This window comes from Petaurus breviceps, unplaced genomic scaffold (genome assembly GCF_028583685.1).
Source record: "Petaurus breviceps papuanus isolate PSGF00001 unplaced genomic scaffold, PetGlider_PUasm1.0 38, whole genome shotgun sequence".
Lineage (NCBI taxonomy): Eukaryota > Metazoa > Chordata > Mammalia > Diprotodontia > Petauridae > Petaurus > Petaurus breviceps.
In genome coordinates, this window is record NW_027186304.1 from 8,785,475 (window position 1) to 8,805,272 (window position 19,798).

General features: G+C 33.6%; 1 protein-coding gene across 5 annotated transcripts in view; it reads right to left on the reverse strand.

Moving 5' to 3' along the window:
* The window catches only part of CCDC102B (coiled-coil domain containing 102B), a 762,014-nt gene that overhangs the window by 562,206 nt on the left and 180,010 nt on the right, over positions 1-19,798 (reverse strand). For all 5 annotated transcript variants that reach the window (XM_069099570.1, XM_069099571.1, XM_069099569.1 and 2 more), the window contains one exon: positions 12,135-12,227. In XM_069099570.1, coding sequence (XP_068955671.1) covers positions 12,135-12,227 — 93 coding nt within the window. The remainder of the gene's footprint in view (positions 1-12,134; positions 12,228-19,798) is intronic.

The window sequence follows — 19,798 nt, forward strand, 5'->3', positions numbered from 1 at the left end:
ATACCCAATATATCTTAATATACTTTAGGCAATCCTGAAGTTATTTTACTATATTCAGAACTTTTAACTTGCTCTCTACTTATCAGTGTTTGAACTTTAAAAATTAAAAAAAAAAAACACAATCACCAATAAATGTCTGGCTATTATCCCCATCTGAATGCTAGATTAGAGTTCCAAATTAGTTTCTCTGTACTAGTTATGAATCACTAAGAATGTAGAAAATACTGTATTAATATTTCTATCAGTCTTGGGTAAGTTTACAACATCTTATCCCATCTATCTTTAATACAGTATCCATATTCATGTTGCAGTGATCCTATGGTCTCTAAGTCACTTTCCCTCCTCTTTTGAATTCAATAACTGTGCTCCAACTTTCCTATCTGCTTCAAACACTGTCCTACCTCAGACGCTAAGGAATTTCAATATACAACTGATGTCACTTGGACATCAGTTTGCTTGGTTTCCATGACACTTAGGTCTCATGTTTCTCTTGCCCGCATGGTCATTCTTCAGTCTCCTCTGCTGAATCATCATCCTTCACCCATACCCATATATGCATTTTTTCTCTAAGATTCTATCCTAAGACCTATTTTTTTTCTCACTACATTCTCTATTGTGGATATTATCATCCCCCTGGTGTTTATTATTTCTGCGGAGGTAGCTTCCAAACTTATATTTTTGTCATCAAACTCACTCTGAATGCCCAGTCCTGCATCTCCAACTACCTGCTGACTATCTCTACCAATATATATCGTCCTTATCTCAAAATCAATACATGCAAAGTGGAATTGATCATTTCGCAAATTTCCATATATCTGTTGAAGGCACCACTAACTTTATGGTGACCCAAGTTCATAAACTCAGAGATAACTTTTGTACTTTCCTTCTCTCTTCCTATATACAGTGTTTTATCATGTCCTGTAATTTATACATCCATGACATCTCTCATTTTAGTACCCTTATCTCTACTCATATTATCATCCTGATATTTCAATTCCTATTCAATTTTCATCTGAGCTATTATAATATTTAACAAGTGGTATTCCCATTTCTAGACTATACTCTAATCCATCTTCCACACAACTACAAAAATAATCTTTCTAGGAAGTAGAACTAACAATATATCTGCTCAAAAAACATTCTATGACTTCCTATTGCCTCTATGACAAATATATATTTCTCACACTTAAATTTGAAAGCTCTCTATAATTTTGTTCCAACCTAACTTTTCAGACTTACTTCACAGTATCTAATTTTCATTTCAGCTAAAGTAGTCAATTAGCCAACCAGTTCCTGTATTTGATATTCCATTTCCTGTCCCTGTGAATTTATGTGGGCTGTCTCACATCACTAGAATCCAATTCTTCCTCATCTCTTACTGAAGAATTTTATCTTCCTTCAATATTCAACTCAATTGCTACTTCCTCTGTAAATATTCACTAAATCCAATCACTGTTAGTGTTCTCTCTCCCCAAATTATTATTTTTTCTTCATCCATCCATCCTTCAGTAAAATCCAAGCTCCTCATATTCAATATTGTTTCATTTCTGCCATAGTATCCTTAGCTTGTAGTATGAATTTACATAAACTAAATATTTTATACTGTTTGTTCTTTGATTATGATAGAGTTAGCATGAAATAGTATGTAGAAGGGTTAAAACAGTCATTGTCATCAGTACTTTTGATAGAGACCTAGAAATTAAAGCTATAAAAAAAACAATTGGGGGAATATGCCAAGAACAAAATTATTACTTTTACAAATTATATTATATATTTAGAGAAAAGTAGAGTAAACTAAAGTAATTTGATTCATTATTTGAGTAATGTTGGAATATGTAGAATAAATCTACATAAGTCATAAACATTTCTGTATATTAACATTAAAACCCAGCAGGAAAGATAGAAAAAGAAATTCCATTTCAAATAACCATAGAGTGTATTAAATATTTTGGAATCTACCTACCACACAGGAACTATATGAATACATATTCAGAAAATGTGATGGAAATAAAAACAGATTAAAATAGAGAAACAGTAATTCTTATGGATTGGCAGAGCTATTTTTAAAGGTTAATACTATATAATTTAATTATCCATTGCATACTAAATAAAGCACTAAGGTATTGTTTTATAGAACAAAAATAATAAAATTCATGTAGAGGGGAAAAATTCAAGAATATCATAGAACATAATAAAAGCATGGGAAGGAAGGACACCTACCTCTATCAGATTTTAAACCTTACTACATAAAAATGATACAATAATGGTTATGAAATAGAGAGATAAATTAGCCAGACAGATTTTCATAGGAACACCATTTAGAAGCAAATGAATAAATTAGCTTAGTTTTTGATAAAGCTAAACTTAAAATTTAAGAAAAAATGCTTAGAAAACTGGAAAGCATTCAAGTAGAAACTAGATATAGATCAACATCTCATGTTTTAAACCAGGATAGCTGGTTCTCTGGCCCTGGAGTAAGGAGTACCTGAGTTCAAATATGGCCCCAGACACTTACTAGCTATGTGACCCTGGACAAGTCATTTAACTCTGTTTTCACAATTCCTCACCTGTAAAATGAGGTGCATAAGGAAATAGAAAGCCACTCCATTATCCTTAACAGAAAAAATAAACAAAACCCAAATGGGGTAAGGAAAGGTCAAACATGACTGGGCAACAACAACAAACTCCAAATGAGTATATGAATAAGATATAAAGGGTGATAATAAAAACAAATTAGAGACACAAGGAAGGAATTATCTTTCTAGTGAAGGAAAAAATAATATTATATTTATAACCAATTATTTATTTGTAATTTATCATTTTTCTCCTATTTTGATCAAGACCTCACTCCTGAAATGGCAAGAAGTTGCTGAAGGGTGTGACCCTAGTAATGTGATTACTCTCAGAACCCTAGGAGTCTACTTTGGCAGGGACCTTAGTTCTATTTGTCCTATAAACAAAAGCCAGCATAAGCTAGGTCCCATAGTCCTGGCTCCTCCCCTCATCAAGATTTGGGGTGACCTGGTCTAGAAATTGAAGACAGAGTCATTAAAAGTCTGGTTGAGATGGGTTATTTTTTTTCCTGTGGCCAAGTTCACAAGAGGAAAGCTAGTTTTCATAAAACAGCTAAGATTTCCTTCCTTGAGTGCCAGAGAAGGGCAGGGCAGCCACATTTGAAAACCATTTTCCTTAGTTGTAGATTAATCTGCCCAAATCCTCCAGAAGAGGTGATGATCAAAAAAAGGATATAAAGGATCACAGAAGATAAAATAGACAATTTTTATTATATCAAATTAAAACACTTTGCATAAACAAAACCAATGCAAATAAAATTAGATTTAAAAAAGGCAATCGGAAAAATCTTTGTAGCAACTGTATAAGGAACTGATTCAAAGGGAAAGAAAATCAATTTTCATTCCTTAAAATTAATTGAAAATAGTGAATAGAGCACTGCACTTGCAATAAGAGGACAAATGACAAGTCCTACTTTTTAGCTGTATGACCTTGGGTAATACATTTAACATTTTTCGAGTCATATTTCTCATCTTTAAAGTAGGAATAATTTATACAGTCTATAGTTGTAAGGGAAGTGATTTGTAAACTGCTAAGAGCTCTGTGATTGTGAGTTATTATTTTTAATAATGATTGGAAAAGATGAGACTCAGATCTGTGTTTTCATTGGGATGGGAAACTCCAGATAAGGGAACTCCCTTAACCAGGGTTGATCAACATTTGCTCTACAACTTAAAGTTTTCAAGAATTTAATCTGACACTAAAATGTTAAGCTATTTGCCTAGGGTCACTAAGCCAGCATATTTTGGAGGCAGGACTAGAAATCATGTCTGCCTAAGTCTTAGGCTAACTCCCTATCTTTTATTCCACACTAGGCATTCATGTGGATACAATCCTGACCTCTATATTTTTAAATGAGCCTCTTTGAATAAGGATTCATGTATACAATATTATTCTTTAAAACCAAGAGAGTCCCAGGAAAATAAAATGGTAAACACCTGTTGGTTAAAACCTCTTGGTGGCTAACTGTTTTTTTTTTTTTACTGGGGTTATTTGGTTTATTAAATAGTAGATTACTATAGTAATTTACTACCATATATTGTATACCTAATCTATTCCACTCATCAACCACTTTTTTTCAGCCAGTACCAAATTATTTTGATTATTACCACTTTATAATATAATTTGAAATTTGGTATTGCTAAGCTAGTTAGTTTGGGGTTTACTGGATATATTTCTTTCTCAAAGAACAAGCCTTAAATGCAATTCACTCTGGATCTTATGGATTGGTCCCTGCCTACACAACACTAAATGGTCAATTTATGGGCCCTCCTGGCTCAGACTGAATGTAAATAGTAACTCTTTCTCTTTTGGCCAGCACTTCTAAGGGTCTTTCCTTCCCAGTTTGATTTTTTTTTAGCTAAAGAGGCCATCCCTTGACTCATTTATTTTTTTTATTTATTTACTTTTAGTTTACAATATTCAGTTCCACAAGTTCTTGAGTTCCAAATTTTTCCCCCTCCCTCTTCCCACGCGCCATGGTGGCGTGCAATCTGATATAGGTTCTACATATACCTTCTCATGAAGCATTAGTTAAGTTGTAAAGAAGAATTATAACCAATGGAATCAACAACAAGGAAGAAGAAACAAAGCAAAATGAAACAAAAAATAGAGAGAGCACGTAGTCGGCTTCAATCTTCATTCAGACTTCATAATTCTTTCTCTGGATAGAGATAGCCTTGTCCATCATGAGCCCTTTGGAGTTGTCTTATAATAAGTCTGCAATGCTGAGAAGAATCCAGCCTACCAAAGTTAACCTTGACTCACGTCTTAAAGAGGCCTATTCACTGAATGGGCTTTACCCCACTAAAACTGAGAACCTGAGAAGACCTTAGCTTAAAAGGGTCAAGGTCTCCCACTGCATCCTGAGTCATCTCCAGTCATTCTTATTCATATCTGAGCATTGGACCCAGATGACTCTGGAGAAGAAAGTGAGCCTAATGACTTTGCACAGCCCTCCCTCACTCAAATCCAAGTCAATTGCAAGTCATGTTATGATTTCACTGATGTCATGGTCCTTTTTGAGAAGGAAGGACAAATCACAGACTGTTAAGCCACCATTTTTTGCATGTTTTTATTAATTCTTTTGCTATTCTTGACATTTTGTTCTTCCACATGAATTTTATTATTTTTTTCTAGCTCTGTAAAACAATTTTGGTAGTTTGATTAATGATAAGTAAATGAATAAAGTAGAATTATCATTTTTATTATATTGGTCTGGCCTACCCCTTAGCAAGTTATATTTTTCCACTTATTTAGATCTGACTTTGTGTGAAAAGTGTTTTGTAATTGTGTTCATACAGTTCCTGGGTTGTTCTTAGCAGGTAGACTCCCAAGTATTTTATATATTCTACAGTTATTTTAAATGTAATTTCTCCTGCTGCTGGGCTTTGTTGGGTATATATAGAAAAGTTGATGATTCATATGGGTTTATCCTGCAACTTTGCTAAAGTTTATTATTTCAAGTAGTTTTTGCAGTTGATTCTTTATGTTTCTCTAAGTATGCCTTCATATCATCTGCAAAGACTGATAAATTCCTCATTGCCTATTCTAATTGCTTCAATTTTTTTCTTTTCATATTGCCATAAATAACATTTCTAGTACAATATTGAATAATAATAGTGATATTGGGCATCCTTGCTTGACCCCTAATCTTACTGGGAAGGCTTTTAACTTATCCACATTATTGACAATGTTTGCTGATGGTTTTAGTAGAATGGTATTTATCATTTTAAGTTAAGCTCTATTTATTCCTCCAGTGTCTCATTTTTCTGATAAGAATGGGTATAGCATTTTCTCAAAATATAATGGAATGCTATTGTTCCATAAGTGATGAGCAGCCTGATTTCAAAAACCCTGGAAAGATTTACAAGAACTGACTCTGAGTGCTGTGAGAAGAACCAGAAGAACACTGTACACAGTAACATGACACTATGCAATGATCACCTGTGATTGACTTTGCTCTTCTTAGCAATACAGTGATCCAAGACAATTCCAAAAGACTCATCATGGAAATTGCTATACACATCCAGATGAAAGCGTGGTATTCTTAGTGTTTGTGTATGTATTTTTTCTGTTGTACTGTCTCTTCTTTTACGTCATGACTAATCTAGACATATGTTTCACATTATTGCACAAGTATAACCTACATCAGATTGTTTGACCTATTTGAGGAAGGGAGAGGGAATCAATTGAGGGACAAAAATTTAGAACTCAAAAATCTTTTTAAAAAGTGATGCTGAAAATCATCATGACATGTAATTGAAAAAATAAAATACTATTTTAAAAAGGAAAAATAAATAAAAATTTAAAAAGCAATTAATTATCCTTTAAATGTTTGAAAAAATTCACTTGGGAATCCATCTGCATGAACCTGGGGATTTTTTCTTGGGGAGTTCATTGATGACTTATTCAATTTCTTTTGTCTAAGATTTTTTTTTAAGTATTCTATTTCTTCTTATTTTAGTACTGGCAATTTGTATTTTTTAAAATATTCCTCTATTTCACTAAGATTGTCAGATTTATTGTCATACAATTAAGCAAAATAGCTCCTAATTATTGCTATAACTTCCCCTTCATCAGTTGTTAAATCATTTTTTTTCATTTTGATACTAATAATTTGATTTTCTTCTTTCTTTTTTTAACCGTTAGCCAAAAGTTTATCTATTTTATTTTTTTCATGAAAGTAGCTCTTAGTTTAATTTATTAGATGAATAGTTTTATTACTTTAATTTTTATTAATAACTCCTTTGATTTTCAGGATTTACAATTTATTGTTAAATTGATGCTTTTTAATTTGCTCTTTTTCTAGTTGTTTTTTTTTTTTTAAGTTGCTTGCCCAATTCACTGATGTGCTCTTTATTTGACTCATGTAAGCTTTTAATGAGATAAAATTTCTCCCAAATACCACTTTGGTGGAATCTAAAAAAATTTTGTTATGTTGTCTCATTGTCATTCTCTTTAATGTAATTATCAATTGTTTCTATGATTTGTTCTTTGAGCTCTTTATTCTTTAGGATTAGATTATTTAGTTTCCAATTAATTTTAATTTTTCTTTCTGTGGTTCCTTATTGAATGTGATTTTTATTGCATCATGATCTGAAAATGATGTATTTAGAATTTCTGCCTTTCTGCATTGGGTTGTGAGGTTTTTATGTGCTAATATATGGCTAATTTTTGTTTAGTTGCCATGTACTGCTAAGAAAAAGATATATTCTTTTCTGTCCCCATTCATTTTCCTCCAGAGGTCTATTGTATCTAACTTTTCTAAAATTCTATGTACCTCTTAACTTCTTTTTTGTTTATTTTGTAATTAGATTTACCTAGTTCTGAAAAGAAATTTTTGAGGTACCCCACTAATAGAGTTTTAAAGTCTATTTCATTGTGGAACTCATTTAACTTCTCCTTTAAGAATTTGGATGCTGTACTATTTGGTGCATATGTTTAGTATTGATATTACTTCATTGTCCATAGTATCTTTTAGCAAGATGTAGTTTCCTTTTTTATCTCTTTTAATTAAATATATTTTTGCTTTTGCTTTGTCTGAGATCATGATTCCTACCCGTTCTTTTTTTTTTTAATTTCAAGTGAAGCATCATAGATTTGGCTCCACCCTTTTACCTTGACTCTGTGCATGTCTCTCTGCTTCAAACCTGTTTCTTGAAAACAACATATTATAAGATCCTAGTTTTAAATCAATTTTGCTATCTGCTTCTTTTTTATGGATTTCATTCCTTTCACCTTCATAGTTATGATTACTAACTCTGTTTCCCTCCATCTTATTTATATTTTCCCCTACTTATTCTTCTTTCTCTCTCTCTCTCTCTCTCTCTCTCTCACTCTCTCTCTTTATCTCTCTCATCTCTCTCTCTGTCTCTCTCTCATCTCTCCCCTCCTCTTCTTTCACCCAATCCCTCCTCTTCAGTGTTTTTCTTCTATCTTCTCCCCCAATCTTCCCTCCATTCAATCAGCCCCCCCCACTTCTCTTATACCCTTCTCCTCATATTTCCACATAGAGTAAGATAGATTTCTGTACCCACTGAGATGAGAGTAAGGGTAAAACTATGTTCTCTCTCTCTCTCTCTCTCTCTCTCTCTCTCTCTCTCACACTCTCTCACACACACACACACACACAAACGCACCTGTCAATGAATTTTAATAGATGTCTTTTGTAACTCTTTTTAATGGCAAGCATGGAAGTAGTTCACACTTTATTTCAGCTATTGAATTAACACCTTGTTTCAGTTAAACTTTCTTTTTAGCCTTATATCAAGTATGTTAAGAAACAGAATGTGTGAACTCTACAATTTCTGAACCCTAGAACTCATGAACTCCTGTAACATAAAGGAGAGGAGATAATAATCATATATAAGGATAATTTCCAGGATAGAGAAGGAAGAATTGAAAAGAGGACTTTTGTGGTGGCAGAGTCAAGAAGGAGAAAACCTGTGGTATCCCAGCACTCTGTTTGTCTGCTCTGTCTGTGTTGATGTTTGTTTGTGATACTTTGTACGGAAGCCCTGGGAGCTTACTGGAAGCTCTGAAAGAGGATTTTCTGGTTATACATTAACAGAAGTCCTGGAGGAGGGTTTTGGAGGTCCTGGGACTTTACTGATGATTTGTAGTGACCTCTTAGACCTTGTTTGTGGATCTGTGTTGATTTCTGTGTTGATTTATGTTGAGTTCTCAGACCTTGTTGGTGGGTCTGAGTTGATTTCACAGGTAGATAGTGAATTAATGATGGTGCTGGAAATGTTTATGAATATTATTGTGGCTCTGTCAAGTTTGTCTTCCAAGAAACAGGAACTGTAAAAGACTTGAGGTGGACTGGACACTGTGAACTTCAATATGGAACAGAAACTGGATGAAGAACTAGACAAGGAACTGGGAGCTGCCTGCCTTTGAATCCAGGTGACAACTGGAGCTGGGACCATGGAAGAGGAACCATGGAAGCTGAGAGCTGGCCTTGAGTCAAGCTGAAAGAAGACTTTACTTGTATACTGTGTAGTGACTGAGATTTACTGTTTTATGATTTACTATTACCTAAGGGTGGAAGGTCTGTATTTTCCACTGTCCCTTAAGAGGTTACTGAATAGTGATTGATGACTGGGCAGTGACTGACTTGCAACTTACTGGGCCTCATGGATGGAGGACTTTGACCTTTTGCATGTTATGACTGAATGATTGAGTTACTAAGTGATTGATTGACTAAATTATTGTACTTTGTTAAAACTATGTGACCACTTTGGTGAGAACCTTGTGGCCATTTCTGTGATAAGCTCTAACATTGTAAACTCTGTACCTAGATTTTTTGTGAATGTTTTGTTCTGATTTGTTATTGAATAAATATAGTGTTCACTATGCTATGTAATCAGAACCTTGAAACCTGTTCACAGCAGCATTCTTCTGGAAAGTTACCTGTGTGTGGCTTTATACTCTTTATGTGAGAAAATTTAACCTATTCTACATGTCCCTTCCCTCTTCTCACAATGCAACCCTCCTTCTCACTCCTTAATTTTTTTATATCATCTTATCTATGTCAACTTATACCTTCACTCTCTGTCTATATACACTCGTTCTACCTGCCATAATATTGATATAGTTCTTATCATCTTCTCATTTTGGGATATAAATAGATTAACCTAATTGAATCTCTTATATTTTCTCATTCCTGTTTATTTTTTATGCTTCTCTTAAATCTTTTGTTTGAAAATATTTTTTTTTCTGTTTAGATTGGTCTGTTTAAGCATAATGCTTGAAAGTTCTCTATTTCACTGAATATCCATTTTCCCTCTAGAAAGATTATCCTTGGTTTGTGTTGGGTAAGTGACTCTTGGTTGTAATCCAAGTTCCCTCACTTTCCTGAGTATCATTTTACAAACCCTCCAATTCCTTAATGTAGAAACTGCTAAATCCTGTGTAATCCTGACTATGGTTTCACACTATTTGAATTGTTTCCTTGTGGCTGCTTGCAGCATTTTCTCCTTGACCTCAGAGTTCTAGAATTTGACTATAATATTCCTGTGAGTTTTCACTTTGGGATCTCTTTCAGGAGGTAATTAGTGGATTCTTTCAGTTTCTATTTTAACCCCTAGTTTTAGGATATCAAAGAAGTTTTCCATGATAGGTTCTTGAAAGATGATGTCTAAGCTCTTTTTTTGATCATGACTTTCATCTAGTTCAGTAATTCTAAAATTATCTCTCCTGGATCTATTTTCGAGGTCATTTGCTTTGCCAATGAGATATTTCAGTTTCCCTTTGTTCATTCTTTTCTTTCATTTGATTATGTCTTGATATCTCAAGGAGTCATTAGCTTCTACTTGCCCAATTCTAATTTTTAAGGACTTCTTTTCTTCAGTGTGTTTTCCATTTGGTCAATTCTACTTTTAAAGGAGTTGTTTTCTTCACTGAATTGTTGTACATATTTTCTCCTTTTTTGTGCTTCCTTTACCAAGCTGTTGACTCTATTTTTTATCATTCTCTTACATAACTCTCATTTCTTTTCCCAATTTTTCTTCTATCTCTCTTATTTCATTTTTAAAATCCTCTGTGAGCTCTTCCAGGACTTTTTTTTTGCCTGAGACCAAATTAAATTTCTCTTTGAGGCTCTTCAGGTAGCCATGTTAGCATTGCTGTCCTCCTCTGAAGTAGTGTTTGATCTTCCCTTTTGCCATATTGGCTTTCTTTGGTTGGGCTTGTTGTTTGCTCACTTTGCAATCTATTATATGACTTTTTAAGGTGAGCTCTGCTCCTGGGTACAAGGGGCACTGTCCCAAGTTTCTTGCACCAGGGGTCAGGGTCCTGCCCAGTGACCTGCTGTGCTGAGATCTCCGGGCTTGGCCACTCTTCTTCTGCACCAGGGGCAAGCAGCCTCACAGTTGGCCCTATGTGCTTCTGGCCTACTGCTCCAGTGCCACAGGACCTCATTTGCTGATCTGTGCTAGTTTCTAGAGGCCCCGCACTGGCTTACCTGGACACTACCTGCACTGGACTGTGTTCCCCTTTTCCAGAGTTAGACACATCTTCCCTGCAGTCCTTCTGAGTTGTCTTGGACAGGACATTTATTTCATCTCATCCTTTTGTGGGTTCTGCCACTCCAGAATTCATTTTGAGGCATTATTTAAAATTTTGGAAGGGAATTTGGGAGAGCTCAGGAAAGTCCCTGCCTTCTTCTGTCTACCATCTTGGCTCCATTTTACCATATTTTCTTTAATAGGTTAAGAAGATACAGGACAAATACTTATTACTTTTACCTCCCCCTCTCACATAGTTTACTACAAAACTTTTTGTTTCCTGAAGTACTTAATATACTGTACAAGAATTTCTGATTTCCACAATTCTTCATTTAGGCAACATGTAAACATAAAGGTCTTGACTTTTGAAAGCATAAATGGCCCTATCTTTTGTAATAATTATCTTTGCTTTTTATCAAATCAGGATAAAAACACAGAGATTGCAATCTAGGACAATTCTGTTTATTTTGGAATGGCAAAAAATAACAAACTTTTCTACTATTTCATTTGACAAGTGCCTCAGTCATAAATTAGATATAACAAAAATAAATCTACTCTGCTTGTCTCTCCCTACTAGCATTCCTTGCCAAGAATACCATTAAGTCCACCAGAAACTTCATGCAGCACTTGATTTATGTCATTGCATGTGACAATAGTCTGACACATCAAACTGCACAACAAATTGAACATTTAATGGGTTTTTCCTCAAAGAAAGACATGCATTACACTCAGAAATCTTAGAGTAGTCAAATGGTATATCTTTCTAGCATTAAAATTGCTCAGGATCTATTGCGAACTGATACCATTGCATTGTCTTTACATCAAATAACAACTCCATGCCAATTAATTCCATGTCTATAAGTTTTTGGAAAAGATTTTTCTTTAAAAGTGAATGATCTGCCTGTGCACTGAAATCAACAGATTTCATTGGTTTATTCCATGAATAATATTAACTATTTAAGCAGACTTATCCAACATGCTTGTAATAGTATTATATATATATGTATGTCAATGCAAATTAGTAATGCAAAAATAAAGACAAAAACATACCTCTGCTCTCAGCTCACAGATCAATCTGTCCTTGCTGGTTTGGCAATTGGCTTCATCCTTTCTGTCTTCTAAAACCTTTTCCACTTCGCTTTCCTGTAGATCATGAGATATGTTAAACTACAAAACAATCATATATTGATCGTCATAAAATGTCAAAGACCATTCCTAAGATATTATTTTTAACTAATTTTGAGTGTCTTCAGGAATAGTTTAGGTTTATGTACTCCTTTTCATTTTAATATTATTAGCAATTACTAATCAATGAGTTGATGAACTACTTAATAATCTTAGCTAAGCAAATCTACATAAAGCTAGGTTCTATTATGCTAGGCTTAGGAACAGTAGGTTTGTTAGAGGCAGCATAGCATAGCAAATAGAAAGGAAAACCTAGATTCAATACCTATCTCTGACATGCTAATTTGTTACCACTGAACACATTTTCAACTTCTTAGTGAGTCATGCAACACTTTAAGACTATCAAGGGCAAGACAGTTACCAATCTGCATTGGTCAGAGAAGGGGTTTGCAGGGGAGTGTCTTCATGAATTTCTAATAACAGTAACATCATAGGTCTAACAAAAATATAAATAAAAATGTTTAAGTCCTTCAAAAGAAAAACAGTAAGAGCCAATATGGGTTTCTTAAAAATAAGACATGCCAAACTCATTCTTTTTCCTTTGTTGACAGGGTTATGAGGTTGATTATAGATCAGGAGAATGCCATTGATGTAGTATTTCTAGATTTCATCAGGTTTCTTGCCAGGAGACCAAATCGTATCCTGGTGGGCAAAATAGAAAAAAGGTGGACTAGGTGGAAATATAATATCATTAAGCAAGTTTAGAACTTGTTGCCTGAATGAAGCCAAGCTGCTAATGGTTTCATGTCAAATTAGAGACAAACCCTTAGTTAAGTTATGGTTATATACATTATGAATAATTTTAATTAAGTTACACTCATCAATTTTTAGGGTGATGTAGTTTAGTGAGATATCCAATACAATGAATAACAGAACCAATATCCAAAATGATATCTACAGAAATTTTTAGAAAGTGAGCTAATGCTAAGAAAATCTTCTATAAAAATAGAAGTCAATATACTTCAAATAGACTTTCAAAATGTGCATACTATGTACATAGAATTGTACAAGGTATCCAAGATGTAAATACAAAGTGAAAGGACATCCAGGGAAAATAGAAAAATGTGGGTACAAAACAGTTTCTTTGGGGGGCAAGAGGGCTTGAAATTTTAGGGGCCATAAACCCAATGTGAGCCAGCAATAGGAGATGAAAGGAAAAATATTAATGTTAGCTGAGGATAAAATTTTAAAACATGATTTCAGAGGGAAACACTCCATAGTAACTCTGTCAGACTTGCTCTAAGGCAACCACATGTTTCAAGTAACTATCTAAATGAATTTTCTAAAACATAAGACTAACCATGTCACCTCACCACTCCATAAACTCTAATAGCTCCTAATTACCCCTAGAATTTTATTTTTAACATTGGTTTACAGTTAAAGGCCTTTATAACCTGGCTCTATCCTCATTTTTCAGGCTCATTTCCCTCCATGCTTTGATCTATCCAAACTGTTCTTCCTTGCACAAAAAATAGTCTCTCCTACCTTCGTATCTTTGCAAATGTTATCATCCATGTATAGAATGAAGCCCTTCCTCACCTCTTTCAAGTACTACTTTGCTTCTAAGTTCATCTCAAATCCCAATTCTTTTAGTCGGTAATCCCACTATGAAGGGGGAAATAACATTTATGATAATAAGTATATCTTGAGTATACTTATGTACAGTATGTACAAGTTGCTCTAATTATATGCAGGAACAGTTCATTTTAGGTTAAACTGTTCAGAATTTTTTTTATTTTATTCCTTTAAGGAAAAAGGGCATGAAACACTATTGCCTTCAAAGAATTTTTTTTTAAATGAATATTACCTAGGGCAATGGAAAGGTATATGGCAGCTATGAACAGACTCTAACATGTAATGAATGAGAAATTCCAATAGCAATAAAAGATGTCATCGTGAAATTATGAGACCAGAAATGATGAGCTGACCACATGCCAAGAATGAGGAACGACAAATAGAATGTTCCACTGGTACTGTTACAATGTAGGAAGAAACCATCCGAGCACATCTAACACATTGGGTAGATTCCTTGTAATGAATTTAAGGGAAGATAGGGATGAATTTCATAGGATGAGCAGAGGGTTTTTGATCTGCACAGCTAGAGGGAGATTTGGATATCATCATCCTCTTTAACTTCATAATTTTAGAGCTGGGGGAGACTTTACAGACCCTCTAGTCCAACATTCATTTTACAAACTAGGGATCAGAGGCTCATGGAGATTAAATGATATTTCCCAGGTATTGAGTATTAAAGACAGGATATAAACACAAGTCTTCAACCCCCAAGACAGTGCATTTTGTACAATGCCACACTTCAAATATGCAAAAGGGAAAACTGATATAAATAAGTAAATATTTAGGAATTCTGTTCATTTGAATATTTTTTTCTGTTAGTAATGATGGCAAAACAAACTGAAATATTTCTCTTCCCTTGTATGAAAAATGAGATATTTAAGGGGCTCAGCTAAACATCTGGTAAATCAATGTCATAAAGTATTTAAAGACAGCCCCCTTAACCACATAATACACAGTGATTTTCAGAGATAGGGTTAATATACCATTTATTATGAAAGAGAAGAGACCAGTCTCTGTTTCTGAATACACCTTGTATCAGCAAGCACCCCAAGCTCCCCTAGGGTTTGCTGCCAACACAGGTTCTTGGATCTGCTTTGATAAAGGAAAGCAACTCAAAATGGGTTAACAAGCTTACTTTAATCATTCAAAAATATATCATTTACCTAGTTCAGGGGAAAAAGGACAGCACCTCGAACTTCAAAGTATACAGGCAGAATTATCAAGACAGAAACAGATCAAGTAGACAGCTTTCCAAACTGTCCAGCCATTACATCCATACCAAAACAACATCTGGGTTTTTCAAAGCTGGGGGGCTCTGGACAACGGCTTCCTAGAATCCATATCAAATCACAGAACACTTCTCAAAGTGAGCCCCAAAACAAAGCTACACATCAGGGCTTATATAGCCTTCTCCTGGCTCAGAGAATGTAACAGCCTTATTGACTCACTGGCCAATCAAGAAGTATCTACTGAAAAACAAGCCTCCCACCCCAGGCTCCAGGTGCACTTTAGCCTAGGGGCAGGGAAGATCTTTAAAATTTACATTCCCATTACAACCTTTATAAAGATGTTGAGTATGTGTGTGAGGCAATCTGCATTATTCAAAAAAATGGAAACAACCATACTAAAAATTTACTTCATTTATGATGTATTATATGTATTGCTATCACTGGTGCTAATGTGGTTGGCACACAGAGAAAAGCCAAAGATTGAAACAGGGGAAATTATACCTTCTCTTTTGAAATTAAGAAATGGAGACCCATCCCCCTGGGATTTCCATGTATAGATTTTTTTGCCGCATAAAGGCACCAAACCTGAAGCATGTGAACAAAGGGAAAGGGAATATTTTAATACATTTATAATACTTCTTTTAATGTGTAAAATGTGTAGTTTTTTTTTTCAATGACCATTCCACATATCATCATTTTCTGGGGAAATTTTTTTTTTCCTGCATAGCAACACATTGGTATCACTTTAATGAAAAAATTCTAAACACAGTATTTTGATGCACCTCTTAAAACCATGGGGGAAAAAATTGAGTGTGTGATTATATGTGGCTGGGGCAAAGTTTTAGCAAAACCAAAACTTACAAATTAAATTTTAGGAAAACAAATGTCAGTGAATTATTTCTATTAAATATTATTATAAATTATAGTCAATAATCTGAAATATGTGACATCTGGGTGGCATTATGGAGTACTGGATTTATAGGTATGAAGATCTGGATTTAAAATCTGACTCCGATGCTTATTGTCTTTGTGATCATGGACAAATGAAATGTATTTGAGCATAGCTTCCTAGTCTATGGAATAATTATAATAATAAAATAATCTACTTTCCCCATAAGAAGAAACATAGAAAGCACTTTGTAAACTTTAAAATATACTTTGGAATTTTTCTCAAGGTGATTCTTTAATTAATATCGTTGGGTTTTGTTTTGTTTTGTTTCTTTAAAGAAGATGCCAGGGATATGTAGCACTATTCATTAGATGTTTCCTTCTCTTCAGTTGGTGACATATCCCTTTGCTTCCCAGTCATGCTTATTAGCTAATCTTTACTATCCACTTACATCTGGTTGCCAAATTTTTAAAATTATATTTATTGAAAAGATGGATTGATAAAAGTCAGAAAAATAAGTAATAGCCATACTTAAAGCCTACATTGATTAGAGGCATGTTTTGTTTTATTGTCCTTCACTTTAAAGCACTTCATAGATATTGCCCTTTTTTCACAGATTGAAGGTTTGTGGCAACCCTTCATTGAGCTAGTCAAGTGGTGTCATTTTTCCAACAGTATATATCTTGTCTCCGTGTCACAGTTTATTATTAGTACTAATTCCTACAATATTTCAAACTTGTTCATTATTATTATATCAGTTATAGAGATCTGTGATCATTGATTTTTAATGTGACAATTGCCATTGTTTTGGGGCTCCATGAACCACACCCATATAAGATGGTGAACTTAATAGGTAAATGTTGTATGTGTTCTGACTTTTCCAACTGAAGTTTTACCATCTTTTCTCATTCTCCGCAGGCCTCCCTATTCCCCAGACACAATAATATAGAAAATAGGCCAATTAGTAACCTTACAGTGGCCTCTAAGTGTTCAAGTGAAAGAAAGAATTAATCAATGTGACAAACTTCATTATTGTATTTTAAGAAATTGCCACAGTCACCCCAACCTTCATCTACTACAATATTGAACAGTCAGCAGCTGTTAACATTAAGGCAAGACCCTCTACCAGCAAAAAGATTACAACTTGCTAAATTCTCAGATTATGGTTAACATTTTTAGCAATAAAGTATTTTTAATTAAGGTGGAGTTGTTAGACATAATACTATTTTCAATAAATTTCAGTATAATATAAAAATAACTTTTACATGCAATTGGAAACCAAAAAAATTATGTGATTTGCCTTATTTGGATGTTCATTTTATTGTTGTGATCTATAACCAAACAAAAATTTAAAATATCTCTGAGATATGCCTCTAACGTGTTTTTTTTTGTTTGTCTGTTTTGGTTTTTGTTGTTTTGTTTTTTTTTACGATTAACCAGTCTTGCATACCTGGTAGAAAACCTACTTGATTGCATGAATGCATTGCTATATTCTAGTCGGTAATATTTTATTTGATATTTAAATTTCTATATTCCATGCCAAAATTGTTGTATAATTTTCTTAGTTTTATCTTTACCTTTTTTGTAAAAATTAGCCAAATGTTTGACTCATAAAAGGTAATGGATAATTATTCACTTTCCTTATATTTATGTTTATGAATTATCTATGTGACATATGAATTATGTATTTTAGAAAGTTACCAATAATCAATTAAAGGAATTGTATTATAATGTTTCTTGGGAAAGTAAACAAATCTATAGAGAAATGTAATTTAATCAACAAAAGTAACAACAGTAAAACTATCAAAAGCTGAAATAAAGACTTAATTCAAAATTTTAGAAAATGATGTCTACTTCTCAAACATGCCTTTAATAGCATCTTACTAAGGAAACAAAAAAATTAAATCTGACCTCAGAAATTTACTAACACTATAATCATTGTAAAATGACAAATTTGCCCTCACTTCCCTTGTTTATAAAATATTATCTCCTTAGGTTGTTATACAAACGAGATAATAATCTTCACATATTCAAAGGATTAGCAGATGGAAAAGGTTTGTTCTCAAGAGAAAATCAGGAATAACAGGTGAAAGTTTAAAAAGATATATTTAGATTTGAGGTTGTGATAAACTTCCTAACAACAATTCTTTCTATTAGAGGTCTTTAGTCAAATGGTTCTTTTTCTTGAATGGATTGGTATAGATGGATGACAAATGATATAAAATATTGTGATTCTGTGATATCCTGTACTGTAAATCATTAGGCAATATATAAATATTGGCAATTATAATCCTCATAATTTATTTACATTGAAATGTTGTTCAACTGTAATGATAAGTTTTTTGTAATATTAGCTTTAGCATTTGGTAATTGTGTAAGCATACTATTTAATTTCTCTTAGCCTCAATTTTATGATCTGCAAAATTGAAATGGAACTTACACTGCATTCCTTCACCCTTTCAGGGAGAGCTTCAAAGTGCTTCATAAAACTTAAATCAGTTTAGATAAGAGTTTTTATTAATATTAGCCCTCATTAGTTATGTGTAATCTATTATTATGATATATGTTTGGAAATAGACATTCGACAAAAGAATTATACATTGAATAGAAAATAAAATCATATGTTCTTAGAGTTTTTTTTTCTAAAGCAAGAAAAATACATTTTATTTCTTGCATTAACTTCTGTCATATCATCCAAAAAAAAATTTCAGGCCCAGCTGAAAAGTAGCCTGTGTTAAATTTTCTTGTAAAATAAAACTCTTAAAATTTTCTAAATATACAATGGACCCTTAAAACTTTTTTGATATTAAAAATAACCAGGAGAAAGAGAAAACAGAATAAATGGATTTTGCCTTGAGCTAAAACTATGAGTTTATCCCTTCAGGAAATTTTAGCTGCTGGAATTTTAAGGCAAAGGGGAAAAAAAGTTTATTTTTAAAATTTAGGGATTTTTTTTAGTCCTGCTACACAATACTTTCTAGTTACCAATAATTTTAGTTATATATCATTACTAAAAGTACTAACAAATAACTTCTCTTTTTTTCTATTATTTTCTCAGCATTCACTTGAATTTTCCATTTCTGAACATAAGTAGAGATACCTATATCCTTGGAAATCATAATGAGACTGTTAATATTTTATACCTAGGTGGAAAAATCATCAAAATAGAGGTAATTAAATGTGCTGATTAATTGATACTAGCATCAGTACTAGGTGTCAGTAGAGTCATCAGTACTAAGTGCAGTAGAGTCAGGAAGACCTGAATTCAAATCCAGCTTCAGAAACTTCTTAGCTGTGTGGTCCTGGACTAGTAACTTAATTTCTTTATTCCTCTGCTTCCTCAGCTATAAAATGAGGATAACAATAGCAGCTACCTCCTAGAGCTGTTGTGAGATTCAAATGATTACATGACATAATATGTTCAAGTGTGTAGAATAGTGGAAGGTACATGGTATGCATGCAAAATAAATGCTTTTTTCCTTCTCTTCAGTTAGGAGCAAAAGAAGGACTTCTCTTTCTGCAGGATTAACATAGTTATATCATCTCTGAAGAATTTATAGGAGGGCGGAGCCAAGATGGCGGAATAGAAGCACGACCTTCCCACGGCTCCGGCTTCCACCCTCCCCAATCCATGTAAAAAGGGGACTCTGAACAAACTTTGGAGCTGCAGACAGAGGGCACAGGACCAATTTAACAGGAAGGGATGATACTTAAAAGGTGAAATTAAGAGGTTAGAGGAATATAATGAGAGGAGATGGAGAGAGACAGAAAGGGGTCAACTATCTCATATAGAAGAGGCAAGGGAAAATGGTTACAATGGAGGGGAACAATAGGAA